General features: G+C 34.7%; 3 protein-coding genes across 7 annotated transcripts; 2 read left to right on the top strand and 1 right to left on the bottom strand.

The window, feature by feature from the left end:
* Positions 1-1,408: 1,408 nt before the first annotated feature.
* LOC145089914 (uncharacterized) lies at positions 1,409-3,820 on the top strand. The gene is made up of 6 exons (XM_079028296.1): positions 1,409-1,644; positions 1,777-2,141; positions 2,259-2,434; positions 2,512-2,981; positions 3,061-3,508; positions 3,563-3,820. Exons 1-6 carry the CDS (start codon positions 1,409-1,411, stop codon positions 3,818-3,820), a joined length of 1,953 nt encoding a protein of 650 aa, XP_078884422.1.
* A 6,463-nt stretch (positions 3,821-10,283) lies between these two features.
* Positions 10,284-13,022, top strand: LOC145087950 (isovaleryl-CoA dehydrogenase, mitochondrial-like). Its single transcript, XM_079026107.1, has 14 exons — positions 10,284-10,460; positions 10,603-10,686; positions 10,796-10,853; positions 10,927-11,051; positions 11,158-11,202; positions 11,303-11,351; positions 11,452-11,561; positions 11,641-11,717; positions 11,827-11,942; positions 12,029-12,183; positions 12,281-12,321; positions 12,425-12,479; positions 12,557-12,613; positions 12,708-13,022. The coding sequence occupies exons 1-14, from the start codon at positions 10,353-10,355 to the stop codon at positions 12,852-12,854; spliced, it is 1,227 nt and encodes a 408-aa protein (XP_078882233.1). The 5' UTR covers positions 10,284-10,352; the 3' UTR covers positions 12,855-13,022.
* Positions 13,023-19,072: 6,050 nt separating this feature from the next.
* LOC145087949 (isovaleryl-CoA dehydrogenase, mitochondrial-like) lies at positions 19,073-26,989 on the bottom strand. Of its 5 annotated transcripts, none has more exons than XM_079026106.1 (15): positions 26,781-26,841; positions 26,339-26,638; positions 23,630-23,687; positions 21,458-21,582; positions 21,018-21,062; positions 20,886-20,934; positions 20,669-20,778; positions 20,501-20,577; positions 20,348-20,398; positions 20,198-20,262; positions 19,933-20,087; positions 19,818-19,858; positions 19,679-19,733; positions 19,532-19,588; positions 19,073-19,353 (listed from the first exon to the last, which is right to left on the bottom strand). In XM_079026106.1, the coding sequence occupies exons 2-15, from the start codon at positions 26,348-26,350 to the stop codon at positions 19,207-19,209; spliced, it is 1,047 nt and encodes a 348-aa protein (XP_078882232.1). In that variant the 5' UTR covers positions 26,351-26,638; positions 26,781-26,841; the 3' UTR covers positions 19,073-19,206. The 5 variants fall into 5 exon arrangements, with proteins under 5 accessions (XP_078882232.1, XP_078882230.1, XP_078882229.1 ...); XM_079026104.1 differs by having other exon boundaries at positions 26,339-26,660; positions 26,781-26,796; XM_079026101.1 differs by having other exon boundaries at positions 19,076-19,353; positions 26,555-26,638; positions 26,781-26,989.
* Positions 26,990-27,304: the final 315 nt, after the last annotated feature.

The raw sequence follows: 27,304 nt of genomic DNA, 5'->3' as shown, positions 1-27,304 counted from the left end.
ATGTTATTTTGGAACTACCTTGGTACTATGATGATATTTTATGAAATGGAATGAAAGATTTTAGTTATTTAAAAATGAAATTTTTTCTATGAGTTTTGGTTTCCATTTATGAACGACAAGTGTCACAATTTTAAATGTTTAAGAAGATATATGGTAGGAGAAAAAACTAGGCGGATATTTGATTTCTCATATATTCTCCCTATTAAACTTTGAATGATCATTAATTTAATTTTTTCATTCAACTTCACTCCATGTCATCATACACACATTCCATTAAACACATATTCAATCATAATCACTACTTATTCAACTCCTATGCAACTTGGTTAGTATTTGAAGAAGTAAAAACAAACTGGCTTGCAGTATAAGTGTTGTCAAGCTGTATGTTGAACTCTCAAGCTGACCAAAGTAGTTTTTAGTTGTTTTGTTTATGTATTTTGTCAATTTAATATTTATTGGATGTCAAAGTTATAGCAAGAAGTGGTCTAATGGTGATCATCTAGAATGAAGCATCCTAGTCCAAGATTGAGTGCTAGAGGCATGTTAACTTATCACCTAGTATTTTGAAGAAGATTATGCTATGGTATATCTGTATATAATTTTTTTTATTATTTTGGGAAAATGACGTATAGGCCCTATAATGTTTCTAGGGTTGACCCATTTAGCCAGTTAACTTATTTTGTGGCTTAACAAGGGATCGAATTAGTCTTTGTCGGGTCGATTAAGTCCTTATTTCAATTTTGAAGGGGTTAGCCGGTCATTTTAAGTCCACCTCCTTCTACTAACACCACATCGGATGCTGAATGTGACTTTCGTCTAATGCCATGTCATTAATTAGTCACCTCCTTCATAATGTCAGTATATGCTTTATAAAAAAGCGTGTTTACATCCACTGTTCAACACTTCATCGGTAAACCCTTTTTTGTGAGCTGCTTCTGAATCCTCAAGCATGAAACCCGTATTCTTACAAGTAGATGTCCACTTCCAAGGAATGTTCGCCAGAAACCCCATACGCTACACCGGTGGAATTACACAGAGGTTTTCGGACATCGATTTTGCAGGAATGGACAAGGATGGGTGTGTTGCCTTCATCGAAAGGTTCACTGGGGAAAAGTGTCAGAAGCTCTATTACTGCCAACCTGATATTGATTTTCCAAAAGGTTTGACTCTAATTTGCAATGACCCCGATTATTACAACTTCATTGAAATTGCATATGAATGTGGTGTTATACTCCCTATGTATGTAGACCATTTTGGGGATAGTAACATACAGGAATGGTTGGATGAACACAAAGACGAGTTTTTGGTAACATTGAGGAAGAAGTACTTGATGGTGCAGGACTGGTTAAGGAAGTTGCACCAGGGTATCGGGATGTGGGTGATAGTGACACGAACGATGAGGTAGAGAATGGCGATGATGATGATGACGAGGATGAGGATGTCGATGGCGATGAGGATGACCATCAAAAGCCTCATTTTTTTTATAAAGGGTAATGAGATTCAGGAAGAGATGGGTGAGAAAGCAGGTGTAGGTGAGTTTTTCGATGAAGACATGGGTGACAATGAAGATGTTTATCCCGAATTGCCAAACATTTTCAATGATAAGCTCAATTGGAAGGAGCAGGAACCTGTTTTAGGTATGAGGTTTGAGAGTCCTAAGCAATTGAAACACATGCTTTGTAACTATGCTGTTGCGAATGGTTATCAATTATGTTTTGTTAAGAATGATACTAGATGATTACTTGTCAAATGCTGTGGTGGCAAATGTACTTTTAGGCTTTGGGGTTCTTGGATGAGTGAAGATAAGTCTTTCCAGATAAAATCTCTTATCAGTGAGCATAATTGTGCAAAGAATTTCAAATTCGGATCAATTGTGATTTACAAATGGATAGGGACCCACTTTAAGCACCAATTTTACAACAATCAAAAGATGAGCGTCCGAATGCTTAGAGAGCAGGTAAAAACAGATTTTGGGATTAACGTGAGTATGAGTCAGTGTAGGAGAGCCAAGAAGTATGAATTGAGTCTAGTTGAAGGGACAATAGCTGAGAATTATGCAAGATTATGGTCATATGGTGAGGAGATTAGAAGATCAAATCCTGGATCCACAGTTAAAATTTGTGTTGATTCAATGCCTGATGGTAAGAATTATTTCAGCAAAATATACATATGTTTTGCTTCAGTAAAAGAGGGATGGAGGGGAGGATGTAGGAGGATCATTAACCTGGATGGTTGTTTTCTGAAAACTTTTTGTCAAGGGGAGTTGGTTTGTGCTGTGGGTAGAGATGCTAACAATGGAATATTCCCAATTGCTTGGGCAGTTGTTTCTGTGGAAAACAAAGAGAATTGGAAATGGTTCTTAGAAAGTCTTTCAGAAGATTTGCAATGTTGGAATAATGGTAACGGTTTGGTTCTAATTTCGGATCAACACAAGGTATGGTTCAAAACTATTGCATGTTTTAAATTTAGTTATTGCTATTCGAATTTCAAACATTAATGTGACTTATGTAGGGTTTGATTGAGGCAGTGAAGGAAGTATTTCCAGCAGCTGAACATAGGCAATGTGCTAGACATATCTATGCGAATTTTAGAAAGACATTTAGTGGATCCAAGTTTGAAAATCTGTTTTGGAAAGCGAGCAAGGCAACAACTGAAGCACAATTTAATGTAGTCATGAAAGAGATTGGAAAATTAAATCCGGAAGCAGTTGTGCATCTTATGGCTAGAGATCCAAAGACTTGGTCTTTGGCTTTTTTCAGAGTTCATAATTCTTGTGAGTCAGTAGAGAATGGTTTTTCAGAGAGTTTTAATAGTGTGATTTTGGATGCCCGGAAGAAACCAATAATAAGCATGTTAGAGGACATTCGTATATATGTGATGCAAAGGATGGTGACTATGAAACTAACCGGACAAGGATGGAATGCTTATTCTGTTTGTCCAAATATCAGAATATGGTTGAATATGCTCCAAACTGAGCAAAGGTTTGTACATTTATCCAATTACATTACTACTTTACTCTTCACATCTCATGATATTTACGGTTTTCATCTATATATGTAGGCATTGGCATGTCATTTCTTGTGGTGGGATGAAGTTTGAGGCAAGGAAGATGGACGAGACGTTTACTGTGGATGTTGAAAAAAAGGAATGCAGCTGCAGGCTATGGCAACTTAATGGATATGGCTGCGTACACTCAGTTGCCACCTTAGCCTACTTAAATTTGACACCTGACGGTCCATATGTAGATTCAATGTACTTGGCTGCATTATACCATAATACTTACAAACAGCCAATCCATGGGATGAATGGACAAAATATGTGGCCTTCTACTGACTTGATACCCCCTTCGCCTCCATTGAAAAGGCGTATGCCAGGAAGGCCAACCATAAAGAGAAGAAGAGATGCTTCTGAACGGATGGGAAAACATACCGTCTGCAAGGCAGGGAAGAAAGTTTCTTGCAGCATATGCAAGGAGAAAGGACACAACAAGGCTACTTGTAGTAAAGGTGTAGGAACATCCAAACAAAATGGAACAAAGAAACAAAAAATGATACCTACGTAGGAGTCTGTAAACGTTACCATAAGAGTAGGGGAGGATGAGGTAATTGTAGATGCTACTGATGCTTTGGATAGGCCTAGAGATGAAGAGCGAATGGTGGGAGTCAATGGACAGGATGAAGGGGTAAATGTCAATGCTCGAGTTAAGCATGTTAAACCACCTAAAATGCGAAAGAAGTCAGAACAAATCATTAAACTGAAGCTTGCAAAAAATGTGGGGGGTGAAGGTAGCAGTGTTGCAACGGCCATGGAATTGGATTAAGTAGTTGTTTATTATTTGTAGTGAATGTGTGTTGCAGTAAACAAATGATCTTTGTATGTTCTTTTATGGTGTACTACGAATTTTAAGGGGTATTATGGGCATTTTAGCCAAAACAAAGTAAACTGACCATTTATGATGTGGGGGTATTTGAGTTATTACTATTTAAATTGACCATTTTGGTTGTGGGGGCATTTTAGTCATTATAAATTAAATTTAACATTTTGGATGTGAGGGCATTTCAGTCATTAGAAATTAAAACCATTTTTGGATGCAGGGGTAATTAACTCATTACAAAGTAAATTGGCCATTTTGGTTGTGGGGGCATTTTAGTCATTACAAATTAAGTTTAACATTTTCGATGTGAGGGCATTTTAGTCATTAGAAATTAAAACCATTTTTGGATGCAGGGGTAATTAACTCATTACAAAGTAAATTGGGCATTTTGGTTGTGGGGGCATTTTAGTCATTACAAATTAAGTTTAACATTTTCGATGTGCGGGCATTTTAGTCATTATAAATTAAAACCATTTTTGGATGCAGGGGTAATTAACTCATTACAAAGTAAATTGGCCATTTTGGATGCAGGGGTAATTTAGTCATTACAAAGTAAATTGACCATTTTTCATGCAGGGGTAATTTAGTCATTGTAAAAAACACGGGACTTGTGACTTAATCCATTCAACATGAAAAGACTATCTTTAGAAAACTTTATTCCCTTTTTTTTTTTTTCCAAAAAAGGTTTGCAGACAAGCATATATGGTTCAATCGTGTGCAAAGGTTTTTTTTGTCCCTTTTCCCAAACTGCACCATTTGTGGTCCTTGTCTATGCGCATAAAGAAGGTAAATTCATTTTGCTTTGTCTTGTGGTGCTGTCCCAGTCGATGAAACATATATAATACCCAAATGTTTCTTTCTTTCATGCACACATACAGATACAGGTGAAAGACAATTTTTTTTAATAATATCATATTAAAACACAATTCACCCATGGGTTTGTTTACATCGCTTACTGCTATTCAATAACCTATTACAGAGATCATCGACAAAAAACTTCATCAAAAAACGATGACAATCAGCAGCCCAGCAACACCACCACCAAATCTACAGACCAACATCACAAACTAATACTAGCAACCCACACAAAATCTACTACTAATATTGACACTAAATAACATAGGCAACACACCAAAACACAAACCCAGGAGTGAAATGCTTCAACCTACACAACATTTTTTTACTTAAACACCAAATACGTCACCACAGATGCACAAACAACACCAAAAATCCCAACACAAGACATCAGCTTCTTACGTTTATTGTCCTTGAAGACCATCTTCGCATATGCTCCTTGCAGAGAAACGAAATGATTTTTAAGATCAGCAACCATATGTGAGATATCCATCTGACCAGCGCGAACGTCATCGACCTCAAGGTTCATGGCATCTAAGTGTCGATTAACTGCAAGAGGGAGCTCACGCAACTGGTCTTGGAAGTCCTCCCGTATAAGAGACAGTTCCGTCTGGGTTTGCAGTAGACTGATGGCTATGTCTTCGTTCGTTACACCATTCGAATGATTCTCATCCATGTGACGGGCGTAATTTGGAGACCAATTGTGTTCTGCACGTCCGCTCGAAGCCATTTTGGAGTAAACTTAGAGACGAGATTGGGGTAATGAAGTTTGCAGATGTGCCCTTTTAGGTCAAGGAAGTCTTCATTTTATATGGAGGTGCTAGAACTGTCGATCGTTGCTCCTTACGATTCGCCTTCAATATGACGTCGTTGTGGTTGTTGGACGATTTAACTTCTTGCCATGTCATCGCTTACGTGTTAGGCTAGGTTTATGTGGCAACGTTAACCGGCTACAATAGGTAAAAGGGACTATATTGTTAGGTAACAAATAATTCGATCCCTTATTAAGCCACAAAATAAGTTAACTGGCTAAATGGGTCAACCCTAGAAACATTATAGGGCCTATACGTCATTTCCCCATTTTATTATTATTATTATTTTTAATTTCGTATCTATGGATATTGAAAATTTTTGACCATTTAAATTTAGTTTTATTAGATTCTAAGTTATATTTATGTTTTTTTTTTCTATTTCGCTTCTATGGATATTGAATTATATTTCATGCCAATTACTTAATTCAATTATATTTCATGCCAATTACTTATTTCAATATCAATAGAAGCGAAATAGAAAACATAAATTTATGAAAGAATATAATAAAATTAAACTTAAATGGTTGAAAAACTTTTAAAACAATCTTTTACAAATACTTAGATAAAACACATATAGACTTAACTGCTATTTAATGAATATTGAACTAAAAGCCTAAAATAATAACGTTTATTTGAAGTCGAATGGGCCAGTAATATTACCGAGCATAACAATCAAACTTTTTTTTCTTGAAGACAACACGGTATGAGCACCGATTGAAGCCGTTGAGGTGCCGTGGAAGGCGCTCAACGCCGTTGTAATGCCGGAACACCGCCGCGGCTACGACGTTAAAGCGTGTTATGTGGTCTCCGGTTGCAATGATAATGAGAGGCAACACCTCTTTTCTCGAGTGTAACGTTCATAAGGCCGTTTGAAACGGTAAAAAAAAGTTTCTTTAGATTTTCCATATAAATTCACACACTTTACCCAATTTTGTCTCTCTTTCTCTCATTTTGTTCAACTAAATATATAACCAAAAATCAGCCATTTTTTATCATTTAATCAAATATGGAGCAAAACCAAAACACCTCGCCTCCAAACACAGACACATCTGCTCCGATGAGATTCTCTTAATATAGGAGTTATTTGAACCAACTCAACACAAACTCACCACTTTCAAGAGAACTTTTTTAATCCCAACTCACCTCCACTACAATTTCCCACATCCCCTTACATGCAATAAAACCTAAATTTTCAACAAAACATTTTCAGTACTTTCACTTCCTTGCAACAAATAACCACACAACCACCACCCACACAACCAACACCAGAAACTGTCCCTGAAACATAAGCGGAAAGCTGTCGGAAAGGGAGAGGGAATGGGAAAGGGACAAGGAAATCGAAGGCAGTCACGACGTGTGAAGAAGAACCTTAACTATGGTAGACACCGAATGAGGAGTACGCGTTGGCGGTGACGTGGTACGAGACTTTAAAGAATTCAACCGTAGGAAATGATATGTGAAGAGATGGGTTTTGGGAAGTCGTGCTCGGAAAATTCCACACGCTTATGAAGAAACAGTCATATCGCAATATCGATATGCTTAGTAGCAAGTGGACTCCAATCAGTCGTCTGTGCACCAAGTTTAATGAGATTTTCATGAGACTAGAATCACAAAAGCAAAGTGGTGCAAATGATTTTGATGTGTACAAAGCTGCACGAGAACAATATCAAGTCGAAATGGGGCATATTTTCGAGTTTGAAAAAAATATGGGAGATTGTTATGCAAGATCCAAAATTGATTAAGGCGCTAACATCGTCGGAGGCACAATCAAAGAGCTCTCACAATTCTAGTTCATTTTATGTTTCCGACGCACAAACTAACATTAACCTCAATGCTAACACATATGATATCCCTGACGACATCGAAGAGATCTCCCCCCACGCTGACCGATTGGACGCAACAAAGCGAAATGTGCTCAAGCTTACGCGGACGAAACTGATAGAAGGGCATAAGAGTTGGCGGAAATGAAAGCAAAGTTTGACCAACACAACCAGATCATCCAACAAAAGGTTGATGTACGATGTGAGCACTTAGAGTTTTTTTGTAAGCAAGCGGAGAAAGATCAAATGGCGAAGGATTTATCAATTCTCTAGACTAGCAAAGAAAATATGGGACCACGAGAAGTACAAGTGTTCCGGAAGATGAATGAGAAAATCGAAATACAATATTCAGATGACTAGTTGATTGTTTTTAAATTTTTAGGACAATGATTTTTTATATTTATTTATATTTATTTTTATTTTTATTTTTTAATTTTTACGTTCAATGTTTGTGTAATGTTATTTTAAGTTTTTAATGTTATGGTTAATCTAGTATTTAATTAAATTGCATGTTTTGTTTTTTTTTTTCAAAATATTCCAACATGATTAAAAAAATTAATTGAAACAAAAAATCAAAAATAAATAATTGAAAAAAGAAAAAAAAAGCAAAAAAAAAAAATGATGTCATGAACTATGAGATTACTTATAACACTAAAAGATAACACATTTTTTGAATATGATAAGTAGTTCACATGATAGTAGTTGCACATACCTATTAATGGAAGTAAAAAGGTTAATGAATGATAAAGATGTGAGTGGCACGGTAAGTGTTACACCATGATAGAGAAAGTCGATAACCAAGTCTACCCTAATAAATGAAAATGACTTTGCCACATGTCCTCTTCTTATTCATTTGGACACATGGCATTTTCTAGAAATTTTAAATTTTTCTATTTTCCACTTGTCATTTTATTGTATTTTTGATTTTATTAAATTAAAATCCACATTTAATATATAAGGTAATATATATGTAAGGTATTTATTAGAAAATGGTTTATATATGTAATGTATCTAATGCATTAAAGTCTCATTAATTTTAATAATTCAAAAAATTTCTTATTTTTCTTATAAATTTAAAGTTTTCAAATTGTTAAAATTTTATATTTAATTTTTTTTAAATAAACCCATGTAATACATGGGTCTCACACCTAGTTCATTAATATCAATTGTGTTTTTTCCTCGTACTTTTACTTTCTAAATATCTGTAATCATATTATTTCCATTATATTCGTCTAATTGTTATAATTAAATAAATTAATATTTAAAATAATTTAATAGATTCTAAATCCTTAGTTACTACAAGGCTATTATTATTATGAGATTTTCTAATATGTGCCCTTATATAAGAAGTATTTATTATGAAAATATTACCATAATTAAATTCAAAATACATTTATTATGGAAATTATTAATGCATTTTACATTTAATTATAGTAATATTTCTTATAATTAATGTATTTTACATTTAATTATGATAATATTTGTCATTAATTAGTACTTGTTATATGTGTCCTTAGGGCATATATTAAAAAATCTCATCATCATCATCATCATTATTATTATTATTATTATTATTATTATTATTATTATTATTATTATTATTATTATTATCTAGTAAGATTTGTTTTGAAATCGCGTGCCTTACATATGGTCATTATTATTAGATCTTCTAGCGAGGTTTGTTAGTTGTTTACTTTGTTATTCTATATCCACTTTCCATGTTAGTAAATTATACGAATGGTCCCTATGGTTTAGGGTAATTTACGTGTTTGGTCCCTAACATATTTTTTTATTTGGAAAGTCCTTACTGTTTGTTTTTGTTACGCGTTTGGTCTCTATCTTACTTAAAAAGACTATTTTGCCCTTGATTTTTTAATTTATTTAAATAAACACACTCCCAACCCCACCCCTCGCCTCACCTTACCTACCTCACCATTTTTCTTTATTTAAATAATAGACTTTTTAGGTAAGACAGAAACAAACGCGTAACAAAAACAAACAGTATGAACCAAGTGTGTAACAAAAACAAATAGTAGGGACCTTCCGAGTTAAAAAAATAAGTTAGGGACCAAACGCACAAATTACCCCAAACCATAAGGACCATTCATGCAATTTACTCTTCCATGTTATACTTTCTAAAGAATGGCAATTATATATTATTATTTATTATTAAGTTTTTAGGACGTTTGGGTTTGGGTTTGGATTTGGATTTGGATTTGGAGCATTTTGTTTAAACTAAACACTAGAAGCTTGTAGTTCCGAACAAGGATTTCTGTTCAAAACGGAGTGTTTTATCAAACGCTGATAAGCTAGAAGTTCCCAAACGCTCTGTGCCGAACACACCCTTAATGAAAGGTTTGGTATGGAAAAGTTCATCGGCTGAATTAAAAGATTGGATGAGTAGTTGATTGACTTACATAAAAAAATAGGAAACCTTTGTTATATTTCTTAAACCATTGCTAGCACACCAGATTGGAATATGAGACTATGAATTTGACTATTCAAATATTATATATATATATATATATATATATATATATATATATATATATATATATATATATATATATATATATATATATATATATATATATATATATATAACTCGAGTAAACGATCATATTATTAAAAAAACAATTAATTGACAAAGTTATACAAATTTTTTTGCATAACCTATATAATCATTTTATAATTTACACGAAACATAGCTATACCATATTACTGATTTCTATAGAATAAACATAAAACATTAGGGTTCATTAAACGCTAATTTAAATGTTTAATTATATATATTTAATTAACTATATATAAAGCTCATGCAACATGCATGGGTCACCATAATAGCATATTATTTTTGAACCGGATAATAGCATATTAATTACACTATTAAGTTTGAAAATTCTTTCAACGAATTCTATTTAATGAATGCTAGCTACCTCCCGCTCATTTCTCAAATTTCTTTGACTTCGATCAAGCAGCCGGCCGGCGACGATGCAGAGATTGGTGAGAGCACTGAGACCAATTGCGGTTGCTTCACAACGAACAACAGCTGCTGCTTCCTTCTCAACCTCTTTGCTATTCGATGAAACTCAAATAAGGGTATTAATTATTACTTAATTCTTATTTCTTAATTAATAATGGATTAAAGAAAGTACGAGTTAGATTTAAATATATTATTAATGAACGTCTATGATGATAGATTGAGTGATTTCTAAATCTGTTGCAATGATCATGACTGCAGTTCAAAGAAGGTCTTCAGCAATTCGTCCAAGAGAAGATAGCTCCTCATGCAGACAAAATCGACAAGATGGATTCATTTCCAGAGGTTCTTAGACAAATTCTTTCATTAATTAACTCTCTATGTTTCATTAATAACTTTAATACTTTAAGAGTAATTCTACGTAACTAAACTAACTGCTGAACTCACGTTGCAGGATGTTAACTTATGGAAAGCAATGGGTGACTTTGATCTTCATGGACTTACTGCTCCAGGTTTGCATCTTCAATCTTCACTATTCTTATCGTTGATTTGGTCAAATGTGAAATCATATTTTTTGAAACACAGCGGAATATGGAGGACTCGATGTTGGTTATCTATATCATTGCATGGCCATGGAGGAAATTAGCCGTGCATCAGCGTCGGTTGGGTTATCTTATGGCGTCCATTCTAACGTCTGCCTTAATCAATTGGTAAAACATAAGATTGTTATGGATTCTGATTAATTATATGTCTTAAAACTTAAGGTTAAAGCAATTAACACTTTCCTTGTTGCATATGTGTTCTTCTTTCTTGAAGGTGAGACATGGAAATGCTGCCCAGAAAGAAAAATATTTGCCAAAGGTAATTTTGCTTGCATAAATACTTGGTTTTATATTTTTATTTCAACCATATATAGCTTATTAGGAATTAAGTTCTAATCTCTGTCGAATTTGTTGTAAAGCTAATCAGTGGGGATCATGTAGGAGCTCTTTCTATCAGTGAGCCAAATGGTACGAATTAATTTTGTTCCTCTCTTAAATCTTAATATCTTTAGATTAAATATTGCTACTACAGCTATGAGTTTCATCTTCTTTTTCATGTTATGATCAGCTGGGTCAGATGCTGTTGGCATCAAATGTAAAGCCGATCGTGTTGATGGTGGATATGTTATTAATGGGAACAAGATGTGGTGCACCAATGGCGGAATTGCCGACACCCTGGTAATATATATCTTAATTTCTTCCAACTCCTACTTAATTAATTGGTCAAAGTCCAAAGCTGAAATTTCCACTTGATTAGGTAGTTTACGCTAAAACAGATGTTTTAGCTGGGTCGAAAGGGATAACAGCGTTTATCGTTGAAAAAGGATCACCTGGGTATGTCTTTAATGGTAGAAATAAAAATAAGTAAACTTGTTTTTTGTTTTATATTATATTTTCTTGATCCTTTATTAATCTTCTTGCTGTTGTATAATATTGGATACAGATTCATCGCTGCCCAGAAACTAGATAAACTTGGAATGCGTGGAAGTGGTACGTATGAGCTTGTTTTTGAGAATTGTTTCGTTCCTACAGAGAATATACTTGGTGAAGTAGGAAAAGGTAACATTAATAACAAAAATATATCATGATCCTTTATTAATGAAGCAAAAACTAGCAACTCGTTAATTTTGATTATGCATTTCCAGGAGTTTATATCATGATGTCCGGATTAGATCTAGAAAGAATCGTATTTGCAGCTGCACCTATCGGGATTATGCAGGCATGTCTTGATGTTGTTCTTCCATATGTTCGCCAAAGAGAACAATTCGGACGCCCCATTGGAGAGTTTCAATTAATGGAGGTTCGTCATTTTATTTGCACTCAACTTTTTGTTAAAATCAACACCGAATCCTTCATTATTTTTTTATAAATTCTTTATTTACCTTGCCGAAAAATAGGGAAAGCTTGCAGACATGTATGTTGCTTTGCAGTCTTCAAGGTAAAAACAAAAACAAACAGTTTCTCGACTCCATTACTCCATAACTCTCAAGTGTTATCCTCTTCGCCATATTTATAGCTGATCATGGTTTATCTTGTTACAGATCATATGTATATTCTGTTGCAAGGGATTGTGACAATGGAAACATCGTCACAAAGGTAATTAGATTTCCAGCTATCAACAGGTGCAGAGATTTAAGAAGTATGATCTCTGATCGTTGTTTCTTCAATTATAGGATTGTGCTGGAGCGATACTTGTTGCTGCTGAGAAAGCTACACAAGTTGCTCTTCAGGTTCGACAATTAATTCGTCTTACTTGTAACTATCGATCTGAATGACTGAATGTTTTGGTTATAAATTAATTTGTGATATTTTTAATTTGTTCAGGCGATTCAATGTCTGGGTGGGAATGGGTATGTGAATGAGTATCCGACTGGTCGATTTCTTCGTGATGCCAAATTATATGAGATCGGTGCCGGAACAAGTGAGATTAGAAGAATGCTTATCGGTCGTCAACTCTTTAGAGAACAATGATACAAATTTGACTTTTTCGTTGATATTTTATTCAAACACGTTGTACTTGTCCCCGATCTCAATAACATATAAGAGTTAAAAAGGGAAAATTCTCAATGACTTTATTAACACATTGAATTGATGTCACCTACATCTCCGGTCAATTTGATATGGTACGACTTATGAAAATATATCTGTTTTTATATCACTTTAAAAATATATCTGTTTTTATATCACTTTGGTTTAGACAAATAATATCCATACAAATAAAGGAACTTAGTGGTGAAAAAAATGAAACCTAAATTGAGAATAATTACTTAATGGCGTTGAAGTTTAGGAGTGTTCGTTTGAATATATCGATTTTATTCGATCCAATCAAGTGAAACCAAATTGATTTTGATTTGTAATCTAACCGACTCTTGAAGATATTTTGTAAAAAACAACCATTTCTTTTGTGGATAATAACCACTCATTCCATAATGCTATTTCCGAGTAAGAAAAATGGGCCAAAACCCTCAATGTATAAATAGGGCCCGTACATAGACATACCAGACAAAACATTTCGGACAGAGATGATTTCAAAATTCTTGTAACCTAAATATCAAAGATTTTGGGTGTTTTCTAGCATGGTTTCAAAAAACCATGTTAGTTTTATTGATTAATGTACTTGCACTTTAGTATATAAATGATTTAATGTAGTCCATAATGTATAGAACTAGTTCGAAATTAGAGGAACATCTTTAGAATACCATATTGCATGTAGTGTTATTGTTGCTTCTAGACATTGTTACCATATAAGTAGCATAAAATCCCATAGTAATAGTACATAGAGAGTGAAGAAATGTAGGTTACATATTCAATCTAAATTTGAAATGTGCTTTACGAGTGTGGAATACGAAGAACTACTCCGGTACATCCGGAATACGAAGAACAACTCCGAAATGGGAATCATGTTCTTTTTACAGAACTTGTATTGTTTCTAATATTGTTAAATTAATAAGTAATATTGATTTGCATTATACTTACACCGCTGAATTAGTCTGAAATCAGAACCAGTGGGTTCGAAGGTGCCCCTGAATAATTTGTGTGATGTTGCTAAAAAGTAGGTTTTATGGATAAAAAAATTATATACCATCTACAAGAGATTTCGAAACAAAAAAAAAGAAAAAAAAGAAAAGGAACTATAATTTATATTTGTGTTTTATGATACTTAAATTAAGGAAGAACTCCGATAAAACCCCAATATTTTGGGTCAGTTTACGGTTTAATCTCAACTTTTATTTTTTGAACAAAAGAATCTCGATTATGTTATATTTGGCTCAAATTAATGTGTAACATCCGTTTTCCTCGATGTTTCGTATTAGGGTTTCAGAGGGTCAAAAGGTTGGATTTTGGAGGAAAAGGGGTCCTCACGACGTGAGGCATGGAGGCTCACGACGTGAGGAGGGCCGCATGAAGATTCCATCTAAGACTAAGCTCATAACATGAGCAATAAGAACTCATGACGTGAGGGTCATTGCAGTCCAAGCCCACAAAGTTTTAGGGTTTCCCACGTATTTAATCCCCCTTAACTCAGTTTTTTGGTTCATTTCTTAGCCTCCACCTTCCCCTAACTTAGAAAAACCCAAACCTAATATATCTTGGTGATTTTGGATCCATTTTAGTGTTTTGGTGGCTAGAAGAAGAAGAAGAAGAATAAGAGGTTATAGAGTGTTGGTTCAACAAGGAGGCTTCATCATCATTATCTTATGCACATTTTGGATCAATGTAAGTGTCCAGGATGGGTTGGTGCTTGGGCCCATTTGGAGTTGTGGGTATCTTTTAGGAGTTTGGACCTTCTTCGATTAGGCCCAAGATGGGTTTTGGGCCAATTCAAAAGTTGGGCCATAATGGGCTCTTGACGCTATAGGTGGGCCTCAGATTTTAGACCAAGTGAGGAAAGGGTAAAATGGACTTTTACCCTGAGGGTTGAACAATCGGACTTGGATCCTAACTATGGGTTGTGGACCAATTATTAATTTGGTATTATTTGTTGGTGCTAGCACGTGGGGATTTTTCGGATCAGTAGTCTGAGCTTTTAACTGAGATATTCGACAGTTCGGGGTGAGTCTTCTTTCACAATAACCATGGGTCGAAGGCACCAAGGTCGGACCACTAGTTACGTTATAGCATGATGATTGTCTTTGTGATAATTTCCAGTCATGTTTGTATTTGTATGATGACTCGGTGATTACTGTTATGATTTTATGTGGTAGTAGTAAGGGGTGAAATAGACCCAATATACGGTTGAAATAGAACGAAGAGGTAGGCCAGCACCCAGAAATGCTTGGCAGTGTCCGATTGAAATAGATTGAAGGGGTAGGTCAACACCCATATATGCTTGGCAGTGTCCGGTTGAAATAGATAGAAGGGGTAGGCTAGCACCTATATATGCTTGGCAGTATCCGGTTGGAATAGACCAAAGGGGCAGACCAGCACCCAAATATGCTTGGCACTAGGTTATTTCAGTATGTTTGTATGGTATGTTTGATTGGTATGTGATATTTTAGGGAACTCACTAAGTTTCATGCTTACGGTTTTCAGTTTATGTTTCAGGTACTTACTGTTTGAAAGGAACGAACTCGGCTTGATCGTAGCGCATCCACCCATGTTTCCGCATTATGATGATTTTGGGATTCTACTCTGATAACCGTTTTCTTATAAAGTACTTTTGAATATTTAGAAAAAGGATGTGGAATGTTGACTTAAAATATAATTAATGTTTTGGTGGAATTAAAAATGAATTTTTTACCTCATAATTTAGGGATGTTACAAGTTGGTATTAGAGCCTTGGTTTGCGGGATTCAAACATACTCTCAGGTGTGTCTGAACTCAACCTGAGGGTTTGGTGAAATTTTCATAACATAAATGTTTTATCAAAGGACTTTCTAATAAAAGAAAGGGGTGGTATGCGTGTAATTGGTCGAGCTCAAGTAAGTGATTCCCAAAATACCCATACATGTTGATATGTTATATAGTTTGAATGTTTGCATGCTAGGATAAGGCTAGGGATACTTTCTGTAACTCCATGATAGATTGGCCTGATATGTGATGCCTTGTAGCCTAGGAAGCATGGGATGCTAGATTGGGAAATATGTATTGGTATCGTGGATTGCTAAGTGTATGCTTTAAGAATTGTATACGTTTAGGATCATATAGCCCTAGAATGAATGATTTGGCCTTATTTCCTATTCCTCATTTGGTTGTGGTCCTAGGATAAACTCATTTATTCGGTAATCTATTTGATCCTGTATTGTGTATAATTTACATGCATAAGGCAACCGGAAGCGAGAGTGGAAGTTCCTAGCATGAGTTGTAGTATGGAAGTTTGAATGTTCTTCGGTTATTCTATGGATTGGAGTGCTACTACACAAATGATGCTTGCTTTGTGCTTTGTGGAACTCTTAAGTGATGTGAGTTAGTTATTAAGTGGATATGTCAAGTCACCTATGACAAAGGATGGATAATCTCAGAGTGACAGATTTGATCATATTGCCCAACTATCGTTTGAGTCTAACCTGTAACTTCCCGGAAATCATAAAGTAAAAATTTCATTTTTAATATAATAAAAACACCCATTTATCTTTTATTCAAACATTTCGAAGTATTTCATAATAAAACAGTTATCAGAGTACAACCCCAAAATCACAAGTTGCGAAAAAACATGGGTGTATGCGTTGCGATCAACCCGAGCCCTTCCCTTTAAAACTGGAAGGACCAAAAACCATAAACAATAAACTATAAGCACAAAGCTTAGTGAGTTCCCCAAAATACCACATACCATACATACAATAGAGAATGCTATGTGCCAGCCATAGTCTTGTCATTATGCCATGAGCCATATGATGGTCTTTCTTTGCCAAGCCGGGGGCCAATACCCTAGGTCTTACGTAAAAGTGCCAAGAGCCACCTCCTGTTCCTCCATGCAAGCATCACAAAGACAACAAGTATACAATCTAGAACTAACAATCTACTTAACTGCCAGGGTCTGAACCCTGGTCTTGCATACAAATTTTCCAGGAGCCACCTTCGGGTCTTATATACAATGCCAAGGGCCACACCTTGGTCTTCCAATAATACATAAGCCAATGGTCCGACATTGGTGCCTTCGACCTAGTGAGGGGACTCACCTCAATCCAAGATAACCGAACACTCGAGCCGCTGCTACTAAAATCCTTGCACTAACATCATTAAATAACATTCCATCAATAATTGATCCTCGACTCAATCAAGAATTTTAGTCTGATGACCAAAACTTTCAGGGTAAAAGTCCATTTTACCCCATTTCTTACTTTGCCAATATCCATAGCCCAATCCAAACATCATAAGCCCAAATCCCTTAAATGGCACCATAAGGCCCAATAAGGCCTAATATCCAAATTAGGCCTAAAACCCATCATGGGCCTAATCCTAGCAGGCCTAAAATATCCATTGGTCAAGTCTGGTCAAACTTATGGTCAATGGTCAATGGTCAAAAGGTCAACAAATCAAGAAGGCCCAAACAGACTGAGTATGCCTTGCGTACTTAGTTGGTACGCACATCGTACATCAAGTTGACCCAGTGTGTGTCGCGTACCGGCAGGTACACCCCGCGTACGCATACTGCTCACAATCCACATAGAATATGAGAGGATATTATGTGAGATTTAATAAAATAGAAACAAGTCATAAAATAGCATGTGGAAAAAAAATAATTTAAAATAACTACAAAATGACATTTGACAAATTGAATGAGTGTCACAAGTGATAAAAAAAACTTTTATTTATCACTACTACACAAGTCATTTAATAGTGCAAGTGGTTTTTATTTTTTGATGCGGTCCTTTCTAAAAACTGACTTATTAAATATCTACAACATCAAAAAAAAAAAAAAGAACTGCACCATAAAATAGCTTTATTAGTGCGGTTTTCCAAAAGCGCACCATTAAAGCATTTTTTGAGGCGGTTTCCCAAAATCGCACCAAAAAAATAATTTCGAAAACCGTCTCAAAAAATAATTTGCACTAAAAAATATTGAACCACACCAAAAAATAATTCGCATTAAAAAACATTCAACCGCACCATTAATCTTTTCTCTAAAAAATTTATTCTTCACGAGATCCCTCCAAATTTCGTTTAAAATTTTCATGTTCAACCAAGCTACAAGTTGGTTGATCATTCCAATTTTTATTTCCCTCTTATATTTTCGTTTTTCCTTCTATATTTTCATTTCCCTCTAAAAGTATGTGTGCCTTGCGTGTGCTTTTCCCTTTTTACAGACAACACAAGAAACATATCTCTTTTTTCCTTCCTTATTTTCTTTTTCTGATTAACGTTTGGTTTGTTTAAGGTGAAATAAGTTGGTTGATCGAAAATATGTAGGAGATGGTGGTGCTTCGATGGTTCTCAGTAAAGGCATGACATTTGTGGTTGGTGTTGATGGTGGTTAGTGGTGGAGATGACAGGTATGCAGATAAACTAATGTTTGGTCTTCTTCCTTTTATTTTATTGATTTACGTTTGGTTTGTTTAAGGTGGAAAAAACGATGGTAACGAGGATGTTGGGTGTTCTTCATGGCTGTAATGATGGTTTCCGGCAAAGGTGGGGCAGATGGCGATGGTGTCAACTGGTGGTGGTTTATCCTCGGTTGTAAAGGAGGTTGATGTTGAGATGCTCGACGGTGGTTAATGACGATAAAAATGGTATGGCTTGGTGAATCTTGTCTTCGCGGCAACAAACACGAGGTAGAGATGACGGTGGTTTCCGGTGGGATTGTTTTTTTTTTTTTTTTTTTTTTTTTTTTTGTGCTGTTAGCATTTTTTGGGGCGGTTTTCATCATTTTATGGTGCAGTTTGTATTTTTCCTCTACTATTTTTTGATGTGGTTTTGACTATTTTTTGAGACGGTTTTAACCGCACTATTAAATGAGGGTATTTTTTGATGCGATATTTGTTAGTGCGGTTCAATAACCGCATCAAATAACTAATTTAACCGCATCAACAAATCATTTATATACTAGTGTATTAGAATTATAAGAAAAGATCTACCAATGGTAAGATTGATTTTCTTTTTCAAACCGGTTTCATACAATATTATATAGTTACCCGAAAACCCTTATATGTAACTTAGTAGTTACAATCGTTCTTTTTGATAGAAAAAAAAACGTATTAATTTTAAAGTTAAATCTAGAAACATATTCTTTCGGTAATTTATTAAATCGTAAAAATTATAATGGAATTCGGCCATGTTTATATCAACCAAATTATGAAATTACAAAACTAGTAAAACCCAAATAGTTTTTATTAAAATGTAAAGTGTTTGAATTTAATATTCAGTGATGATATTTATGAAAATATCATTGTTCTCTAAAGAGTTGGCGGCCTATAAGCATTCTTCTGATCTCACTTGTTCCGGCAGCAATCTCATATAATTTGGCATCACGAAGAAATCGGCCGGTAGGGTACTCATTCATATATCCATTCCCACCCAGACATTGAATCGCCTGACAAATATATATATATATATATATATATATATATATATATATATATATATATATATATATATATATATATATATATATATATATATATATATAAATTTCAATTTTATAACCAAAATATTCATTCATTGGAGATCGGGATTCATTGAATTCACAAATCGGAAATTTAATTTCAAACCTGTAAAGCAACTTGCGTGGCTCTTTCAGCAGCAACAAGTATCGCCCCAGCACAATCCTACAAGAATTAATTACAAACCCATGCATCAATGGACAATGATTTTGCTTGAATTTATGCATTTTAATCATAGCTAGCTACAAATTTCACCTTTGTAATGATTTTTCCATTGTCACAATCCGTTGCAACAGAATATACATATGATCTATAACACGATTGAAACTATATATCAATAACAATGACCATGAGGCTATAAGACCTCTGAAGTTGAAAAACTGTTCATTTTTACCTTGAAGACTGCAAAGCAACATACATGTCCGCAATCTTCCCCTGTTTTAGCACAAGATTAAAAAAAAAAATGAAACAACATAATAAAAATGCGACTGAAAATGCATGAATTGAACCTCCATAAGTTGAAACTGCCCAATGGGGCGTCCGAATTGTTCACGTTGGCGGACATATGGAAGAACAATATCAAGACATGCTTGCATGATCCCGATAGGTCCAGCTGCGAATACGATTCTCTCTAAATCTAATCCGGACATCATGATATAAACTCCTGGAATGCATAATTGAAAACCAAAAGAGAATTCTTTTTATTGATTTTTGCTTCATGAGAGAAAATCAGAAAAACAAGATGAAATTATCTTTGCGTGCATGCAATGATACCTTTTCCTATTTCACCAAGTATATTCTCTGTAGGAACAAAGCAATTTTCAAAAACAAGCTCGTATCTGAGATCCGGAAGATGAGATAAAGATTGTTAAATTTATCTTAGAAGAGAGACATTGAAAGTAGCCGGAAATAATGAATACATACGTAGGACTTCCACGCATTCCAAGTTTATCTAATTTTTGGGCAGCAATGAATCTGTATATCGAATGTAAATTACACAACAAGCAGAAGATTAGTGAGAGATCAAGAAAATATAACGTTTTCTAACCTTAGAGCTGCATGCATGAACCAACATACCCAGGCGCTCCTTTTTCAACGATAAACGCTGTTATCCCTTTTGACCCAGCAGAGACATCTGTTTTTGCGTAAACCACCTAATCAAATAAACTCTATCAGTTTTGGACTTTGACGAATTAATTAAGTAGGAGTAGGAAACTATATAAAAGTATTAAGATATACTCTTACCAGGGTGTCGGCAATTCCGCCATTGCTGCACCACATCTTGTTCCCATTTAAAACATAACCACCATCAACACGTTCAGCTTTACATTTCATCCCAACAGGATCTGAGCCAGCTGATACCATGCATATATGCATAAACACATCCATCGTTAATTGTAGAAGCATTAACATAATCTGAAATCTTAAGACCCGCAAAATACATATATATGTATGTATGTACCATTTGGTTCACTCATAGAAAGAGCTCCTACATGCTCCCCGCTAATTAGCTTTACAACAAAATTAATTGAAAAATTAGAATCTAGCGAGCTATAAATATGTACGATGTCAAAATTAAACCAAGTATATATACCTTGGGCAAATATCTTTCCTTCTGGGCAACATTTCCATGCCTCACCTTCAAGAACAAGAACACAATAACGAAGTCGTTAATTGTTGGAAAATATTCGTATCTTCTAAATGTAACTATCTTAACAATAATGTTAATAATTGTATCAATTAACTTGGAATGTTTAGTGCAGGAAAATGTAGGTTAATGAGAAGGAAAAGTGAGTGGATCATTTTAAATCCTTGTGTTGTAGAAGCAATAAAGTAAGTTTTCGACTTTTCGTTTATGAATATTGTTATTGTAAAGTTGTAACCTTTATATATATATATATATATATATATATATATATATATATATATATATATATATATATATATATATATATACACACACAACACAGACACACAAACACACGAATATAGTACCAGAATATTCCGTAACTATCAAGTTATCGTTTTAATTACCAATTGATTAATGCAGACGTTAGAATGACAAACATACGAAAGCCCAACTGACGCTGATGCACGACTAATCTCCTCCGTGGCCAAACAATGATACAAATAACCTACATCGAGTCCTCCATATTCCGCTGCATGTATTAAAAAGAAAGATTGGTTTCACATTTGACCCGACACCTTGATCAACAGATAAAAATAAATAAATAATATATAGTGAAGGTAGCAGATATACGCAATGGCGGAGATAGTGTATACATAGAGGGATACGTACACTATTTTTTTTTTTTTTACAAATGGTTCTTTTGCTTTTTGCTTTTTTGCTTTTCAACTTTTTCTTATGAAATATTTTTTGTATGGATAGTCCCTTTGGAGCAAATTGGATGGTTTTTATGACTAATTTTGTTAATAGATTATGTTAAGCATGAGAAATGATGAAAATGTGTTTGTTTTTTTGTTTTTTGCACATAAATAGTCTCTCTCTCTCTCTCTCTCTCTCTCTCTCTCTCTCTCTCTCTCTCTCTCTCTCTCTTTTTCTTTCTCTCTTTATTTGGGAACAAGGTCTTACACTGAAGAACAAGATGGAGACTGTAAATTACAGACGAAGATTGTAAAATAATAATCGTTGCTCGTCGAAATCGTGAATGGTTTATCGATTCTGTAAGAAGCCTAGGATCGTTATCATTGTTCAATTTCAAGTGTGGTACCAATCTCTAATTGCAATTCTTATAGGAGAGGCGTTAATATAAGTTCAAAGGCGGTAAAACACATAAAGTAGGGGGAGAGAAACTGAGAAGGGGATGTCGAAACAAGGAGTTACATGGCCGATAATTACGACTTGCAAGATGGAAATCAGATGCACACTCTTTCGTCTCCTCCCGATCAGTTGTCAATCGAACATCAAAATCACCTTCTGTATCTCTCAGTTTCTTACTCAAACATTTTTTTGCAAATCATCCTGATGTGTCAAAAGTTATAAGGCGACGTGGACCAAAATAGGGCGACTGGGAGACCTCTTCTCTCACAACCATCACCGACCACCGCTATACCATCTAACCACTAGTTGTGTCCATCAATTAATCAGAATTGTTGGGGTATTCACAACAAGTATTTAGTACGTAATACTGGGGGTTTTCTTGCTTATGTGCTACAATGAATAATAACTCCCAAAATTTCAGTTCATAGACAATCTTGATGATAAATTGAAGCGCTTTCTTGGAGTCTTGAAAACTCATTTTCCAAACATGAGTTTTGCTCTAACTTTGTTCTTCAGGTCAAACTTTGGTCAATAAAAAGAGCATCCCAGTCCCACACCCATTCCCAATACATATGAGTTCTTCATCTCTGATTTCTTTCAAAAAAATTAGTATTTTAAATTCTTCGATTTCTCATGTTTACAATTTTTCTTCACCCATTTGTTCATGGTAAGTCGTTTTCTGTGATGCCAATCAAGAACATGCCATAGGTCTAGATGCTCCTAATTTGGGTGTTTCTGGTTCGATCACCGATAACACAATCGACAAACTCAAAAAAGCTTTAATCTTTGGATCTAAGCAATACTCAGATCACTAATTTGCCTAACGATCTTTGGAGTTTGGGATCACTTGCAACTGTAGCGACATCCCCGCCGGAAAGGGTTTGCATCACAAGGTTGGGGAACACAAAAATGGAGATTCAGTTTGTTTCAATTGTGAATAGGATTTTATTTTGACATCTGGTGAACGTTTCATAAACCTTTTGATACAGTTTTGATGTTGGTTTTGGTTTGATGTTTGTATATGTATGTGTGTGAGAGAGACTATTTATGTGCAAAAAACAAAATGTGTTTTCGTCATTTTAAATACATTTAACAGAATATGTTAACAAAGTTAGTTATAAACACTATGTATGTGTAAGGTTTGTTCTGCAAGGACTATCTATGGAAAAAATGTTTCACAAAGACTATTTTAAAGGAAATTAAAAAGCAAAATGACCATTTGTGAAATTTTGTATTTTTTTGAGTTAGAGTTCTTCATTTGGCATTGCTCTTTCACCCTTCTTTCTTTGCCATGAATATCAACAGTTTAATGGGTTAGTTTAAAGGGTTAGTTAAATTTTATTTATTTTTTAATTTTTATTATATTAATTAATAAAATGGACCATGTTACCTTAAAGTCTGACTACGCCACTAGATATACGTACCTGGAGCGGTAAGTCCATGAAGATCAAAGTCTCCCATAGATTTCCATAAGTCAACATCCTGCAACATAAGTTTTTATTGGGTAAAAAATATGGTTTATACTTTGCTTTTCTGGGCAAGTGTATTTTTATGTAATATTTTATGTGTTTGCGGCTAGGTGGGGTGAAAAACGGGGTTTTGATCGAGTTTTGGAGCAAAAGAGGGTGAAAAACGTTGTTTTCACGTAATCTGCGAAAAGTTTACGGCCAGAGTTTACGGTCGGCGGTTTGCGGCTCGGAGTATACGGCTTGGACGGCTAGGGAAGATTCTTGGTGGCTTACAGCTTAGTAGCCTTGCTTCATTAAAAAAAGGGGGATCAATTTTAGGGGTATCGGGGATCGAACCCGGGTTTCCTCCCAAACCAACACGCGACTTACCAGTTGATCTACCAAGCATCTTGTTTCATTCCTTCCGTTTTTAATTGAAAAACTCTCATTTTCGAACCCAGTTTCACACAATTGTCACTTTCAGCCCAAAATTCAATTTCTTTTAGTTTTAAATTCATTTTTCACCCAAAAAAAATAGTTTTTAAATTTTGACTTTTATTTTTGACTTTTTACTTAAAATTTTGACTTTGACTTTTAAAATTTGACCTTAAACTTTGACTTTCTCGTTTAACTTTTAAATTTTCAAATTTAGCTTTTTGGTTTGACTTTTTAAATTTGACTTTTCTGGTTTATAGTCAAAAGGTTTGACTTTTAAGTTTGGTTTTGGCTTCTAGTTGTGCTTTTAATGTCTTTTAAGGTCAACGAGGGAAATAAAGACATGAAAGAGAATCGTCAGGATATGTTAAGACAAAATTTCAACATGTTTAATTATATCCATGGAGAAACCCTGGAAGCTCAGTTGCAACGATTTACTACACTTACTATTGAGATGAATATAGTTGGGTTCTTCTTAACTAAATCTGAGATAAACAAAAAGCTAAAGAATTCACTTCTCGTGGGATATGAATGTGGCTGTCATCAAGAAGACAAAAGATCTCAATCATCTTAGTCTCGCTGCTGTAATTGAAGAACTTGACGCTTTGAAGTGTGGAAATACAATGAGTTCTGCAAACATCCCGATGAATGAAGTTTCATGCTCTCCATCATGTGAATCTACAATTAAACTTCTTCGTGAACAAATTGATTTATTAAAAAGAGAAGTTGAGGACATGAGATATGAAGGATATCAACTCAGGAAAGGACAGAAACCCCTAAAGGCTAAATTAGAAGCAAAAACCAAAGACTTTAGGAGTTCTTTGGAAGTTCTTGATAACCAGGGTATATCGGGAAGTGGGGAACACGTTCTAGTGCAACTAAAATTGAACCATTTAAAAGGTTGCTTGTAGATCTCGCTGCTTAATTTAAGTGGACAGCAATACCCGTGGTCGTTGTTAGCTAAATGGTATATTTGGAAAATCTTGTCAATATCCTTCGTGTTTAACTGGACCACAATACCGGCAATTGACCAGATCTATTCATGAAGATGAATGTACTGATAAACAAGTTTAGGCTGTCTCACAACTTTGATCCCAAATATTTTTCTTTTTGTTAAATTTGTTCATAGTTTTCCTCTATGCACCAATTTAGGGGTGAATTAAAAAAAAAAGAAATTCAAAAATCAAACAAAAATCAGAAAATTCAAAAATCAAACAAAAATCAGAAAGTTAAAATCCAAAAATAGTGTTATTTCTGTTTTATTTCTTTTTCAGAAAAATCAAAAATCCAAAAATATTTTTTTACGTTTTATTTTTCCAGAAAATATGAAAAATCCAAAAATATTTTTTTTTGTGTGCTAAGTTTTCCTTTAGTTTTGTTTTGTCTTGAAAAGTGAATCCAGGTGTAGATGAGATTCATGGAGACTGTATCGAAGATTTTCGGAGCCAAGGCTTCATCCGTGAGCATCGAAGAATTCTCATTCGAAGGAGCGAGAAATGAAGATTATTCTTTCAACATTCAATCCTTCAACCCCAGAAGCAAGGTGAAGCTGCACTTTAAGATTATGTGACGAATTGCATTGAAGCCTCCTCAATCAATCTGTTGTTATCTATGAACCTGCTGAAGTGGTCCAAACGATTATTTCTCTCTGAAGTTCTCTCTAAAGATTCTCAAGCTGAAAGCACCAATTTTCAAGAATCTCTACAAGAAGCCTCCTCACCCAATGTGCGTTAAATCTCACATTCTGAAGAAATGCCCAACTGCTCAAGATGAAGTCATTTATTGAAGATTCATCAAGTTCATCTTGAAGCTGTGAAGTCATCAAAGATAAACGCCGAAGTCAATCTCCAACTGAAGATTAACAAGAAAAGCCAACTACTTTTTAGGGGGAGCTTGTTGGGTCAATTAAGAAAAGAAAGCTATAAACCAATGGGGAGATTGTTGTGTCAAAAATATGGGTTATTCTTTGCTTTTCTGGGCAATTGTATTTTTATGTAATATTTTATGTGTTTATGGCTAGGTGGGTGTTTACGGCCGTAAACGGGTTTACGGCCATAAACCCATTTACGGCCCATGTTCCCCATTTACATATAAATAGATGTTAGGTGGGTAAGGAGAGATAGATGAACGTGAGAATAGAATAGAGGAGCTTAAGTGTGTGCATTTGAAGGTGTTCTAGAGAGAGAAAAAAGAGAGTGTGTTAGTGTGTGTGAATATTATATCCGGATCTTCATTTATATCAATACATACAAGATTCATCATCTTCTTCTTCTCCTTCTCTTCTATTTTGATCTGACATCATCCGTTTGATTGGGATTCCGCACCATCAAACGGATCCGATTGATACAATTGATACACAAGCAGATTGATGACTTACAGTTTTAATACAACAGTTAGTTATTTTCAACATATTATAAGTATTTATGAAACATATATAGAAAAATGCATCATTTTTTTTCTAAGAACCTCCGGGAAAGAATCCGTCTTGTCGATTTTGTTTGCATGAGGAGCTATCTTCTCTTGGGCAAATTGCTGAACACCTTCTTTGAACTGCAATCATGATTGCAACAGGCTGTAGTAAAACTCATCAATCTGTCGTCTTAGACTTAGAGGTTACTTATACATAAATAAAAGAATAATCACAGTCGTCCATTTTATAACTCACAAACAAAAGAAAGAATAATATATATACCCTTATTTGTGTTTCATCGAATAACAAAGAGGTTGAGAAGGAAGCAGCAACTATTTTCCGTCGTGATACTGTCGTTCCATGCACCACAATTGGTCTAAGTACTCTTAGTGATCTCTGCATCGATCGGCTTTGACTTCTCGAATCAGATAAATATAATATATATATCCGAGAAAGAATGATTTCCAAAATATCTATTTAATGCTATTATAATGACCCATGCCCTTCTGTGTCTCCATACCATACATATAAATACGATGAGTAAACTTCCAAAAGTCAACGACATTTAAAAATGGATTTTCTAAATACACGTGTAAAATTCCTAATGCATGAAGATCACCTAAATTTTGTTCATCGTTATCAACGCTCAATGTTGCTATTAATATAAAATCACCTTATCTTATTTAAAAACAGATGCGTTTGAAAAAAAGGTTGTAGAATATAGATGTTTTGAAAATGTTTGTAGAAATAACGCTATAGAGTATTGTTCAAAAAAAGAAGTTCTGAAATATCCTTGCTACATCATC

Source organism: Lactuca serriola, chromosome 2, assembly GCF_051521515.1.
Source record: "Lactuca serriola cultivar US96UC23 chromosome 2, Lser_US96UC23_V15, whole genome shotgun sequence".
NCBI classification, from domain to species: domain Eukaryota; kingdom Viridiplantae; phylum Streptophyta; class Magnoliopsida; order Asterales; family Asteraceae; genus Lactuca; species Lactuca serriola.
This window is presented reverse-complemented; position numbering and strand designations above follow the sequence as displayed.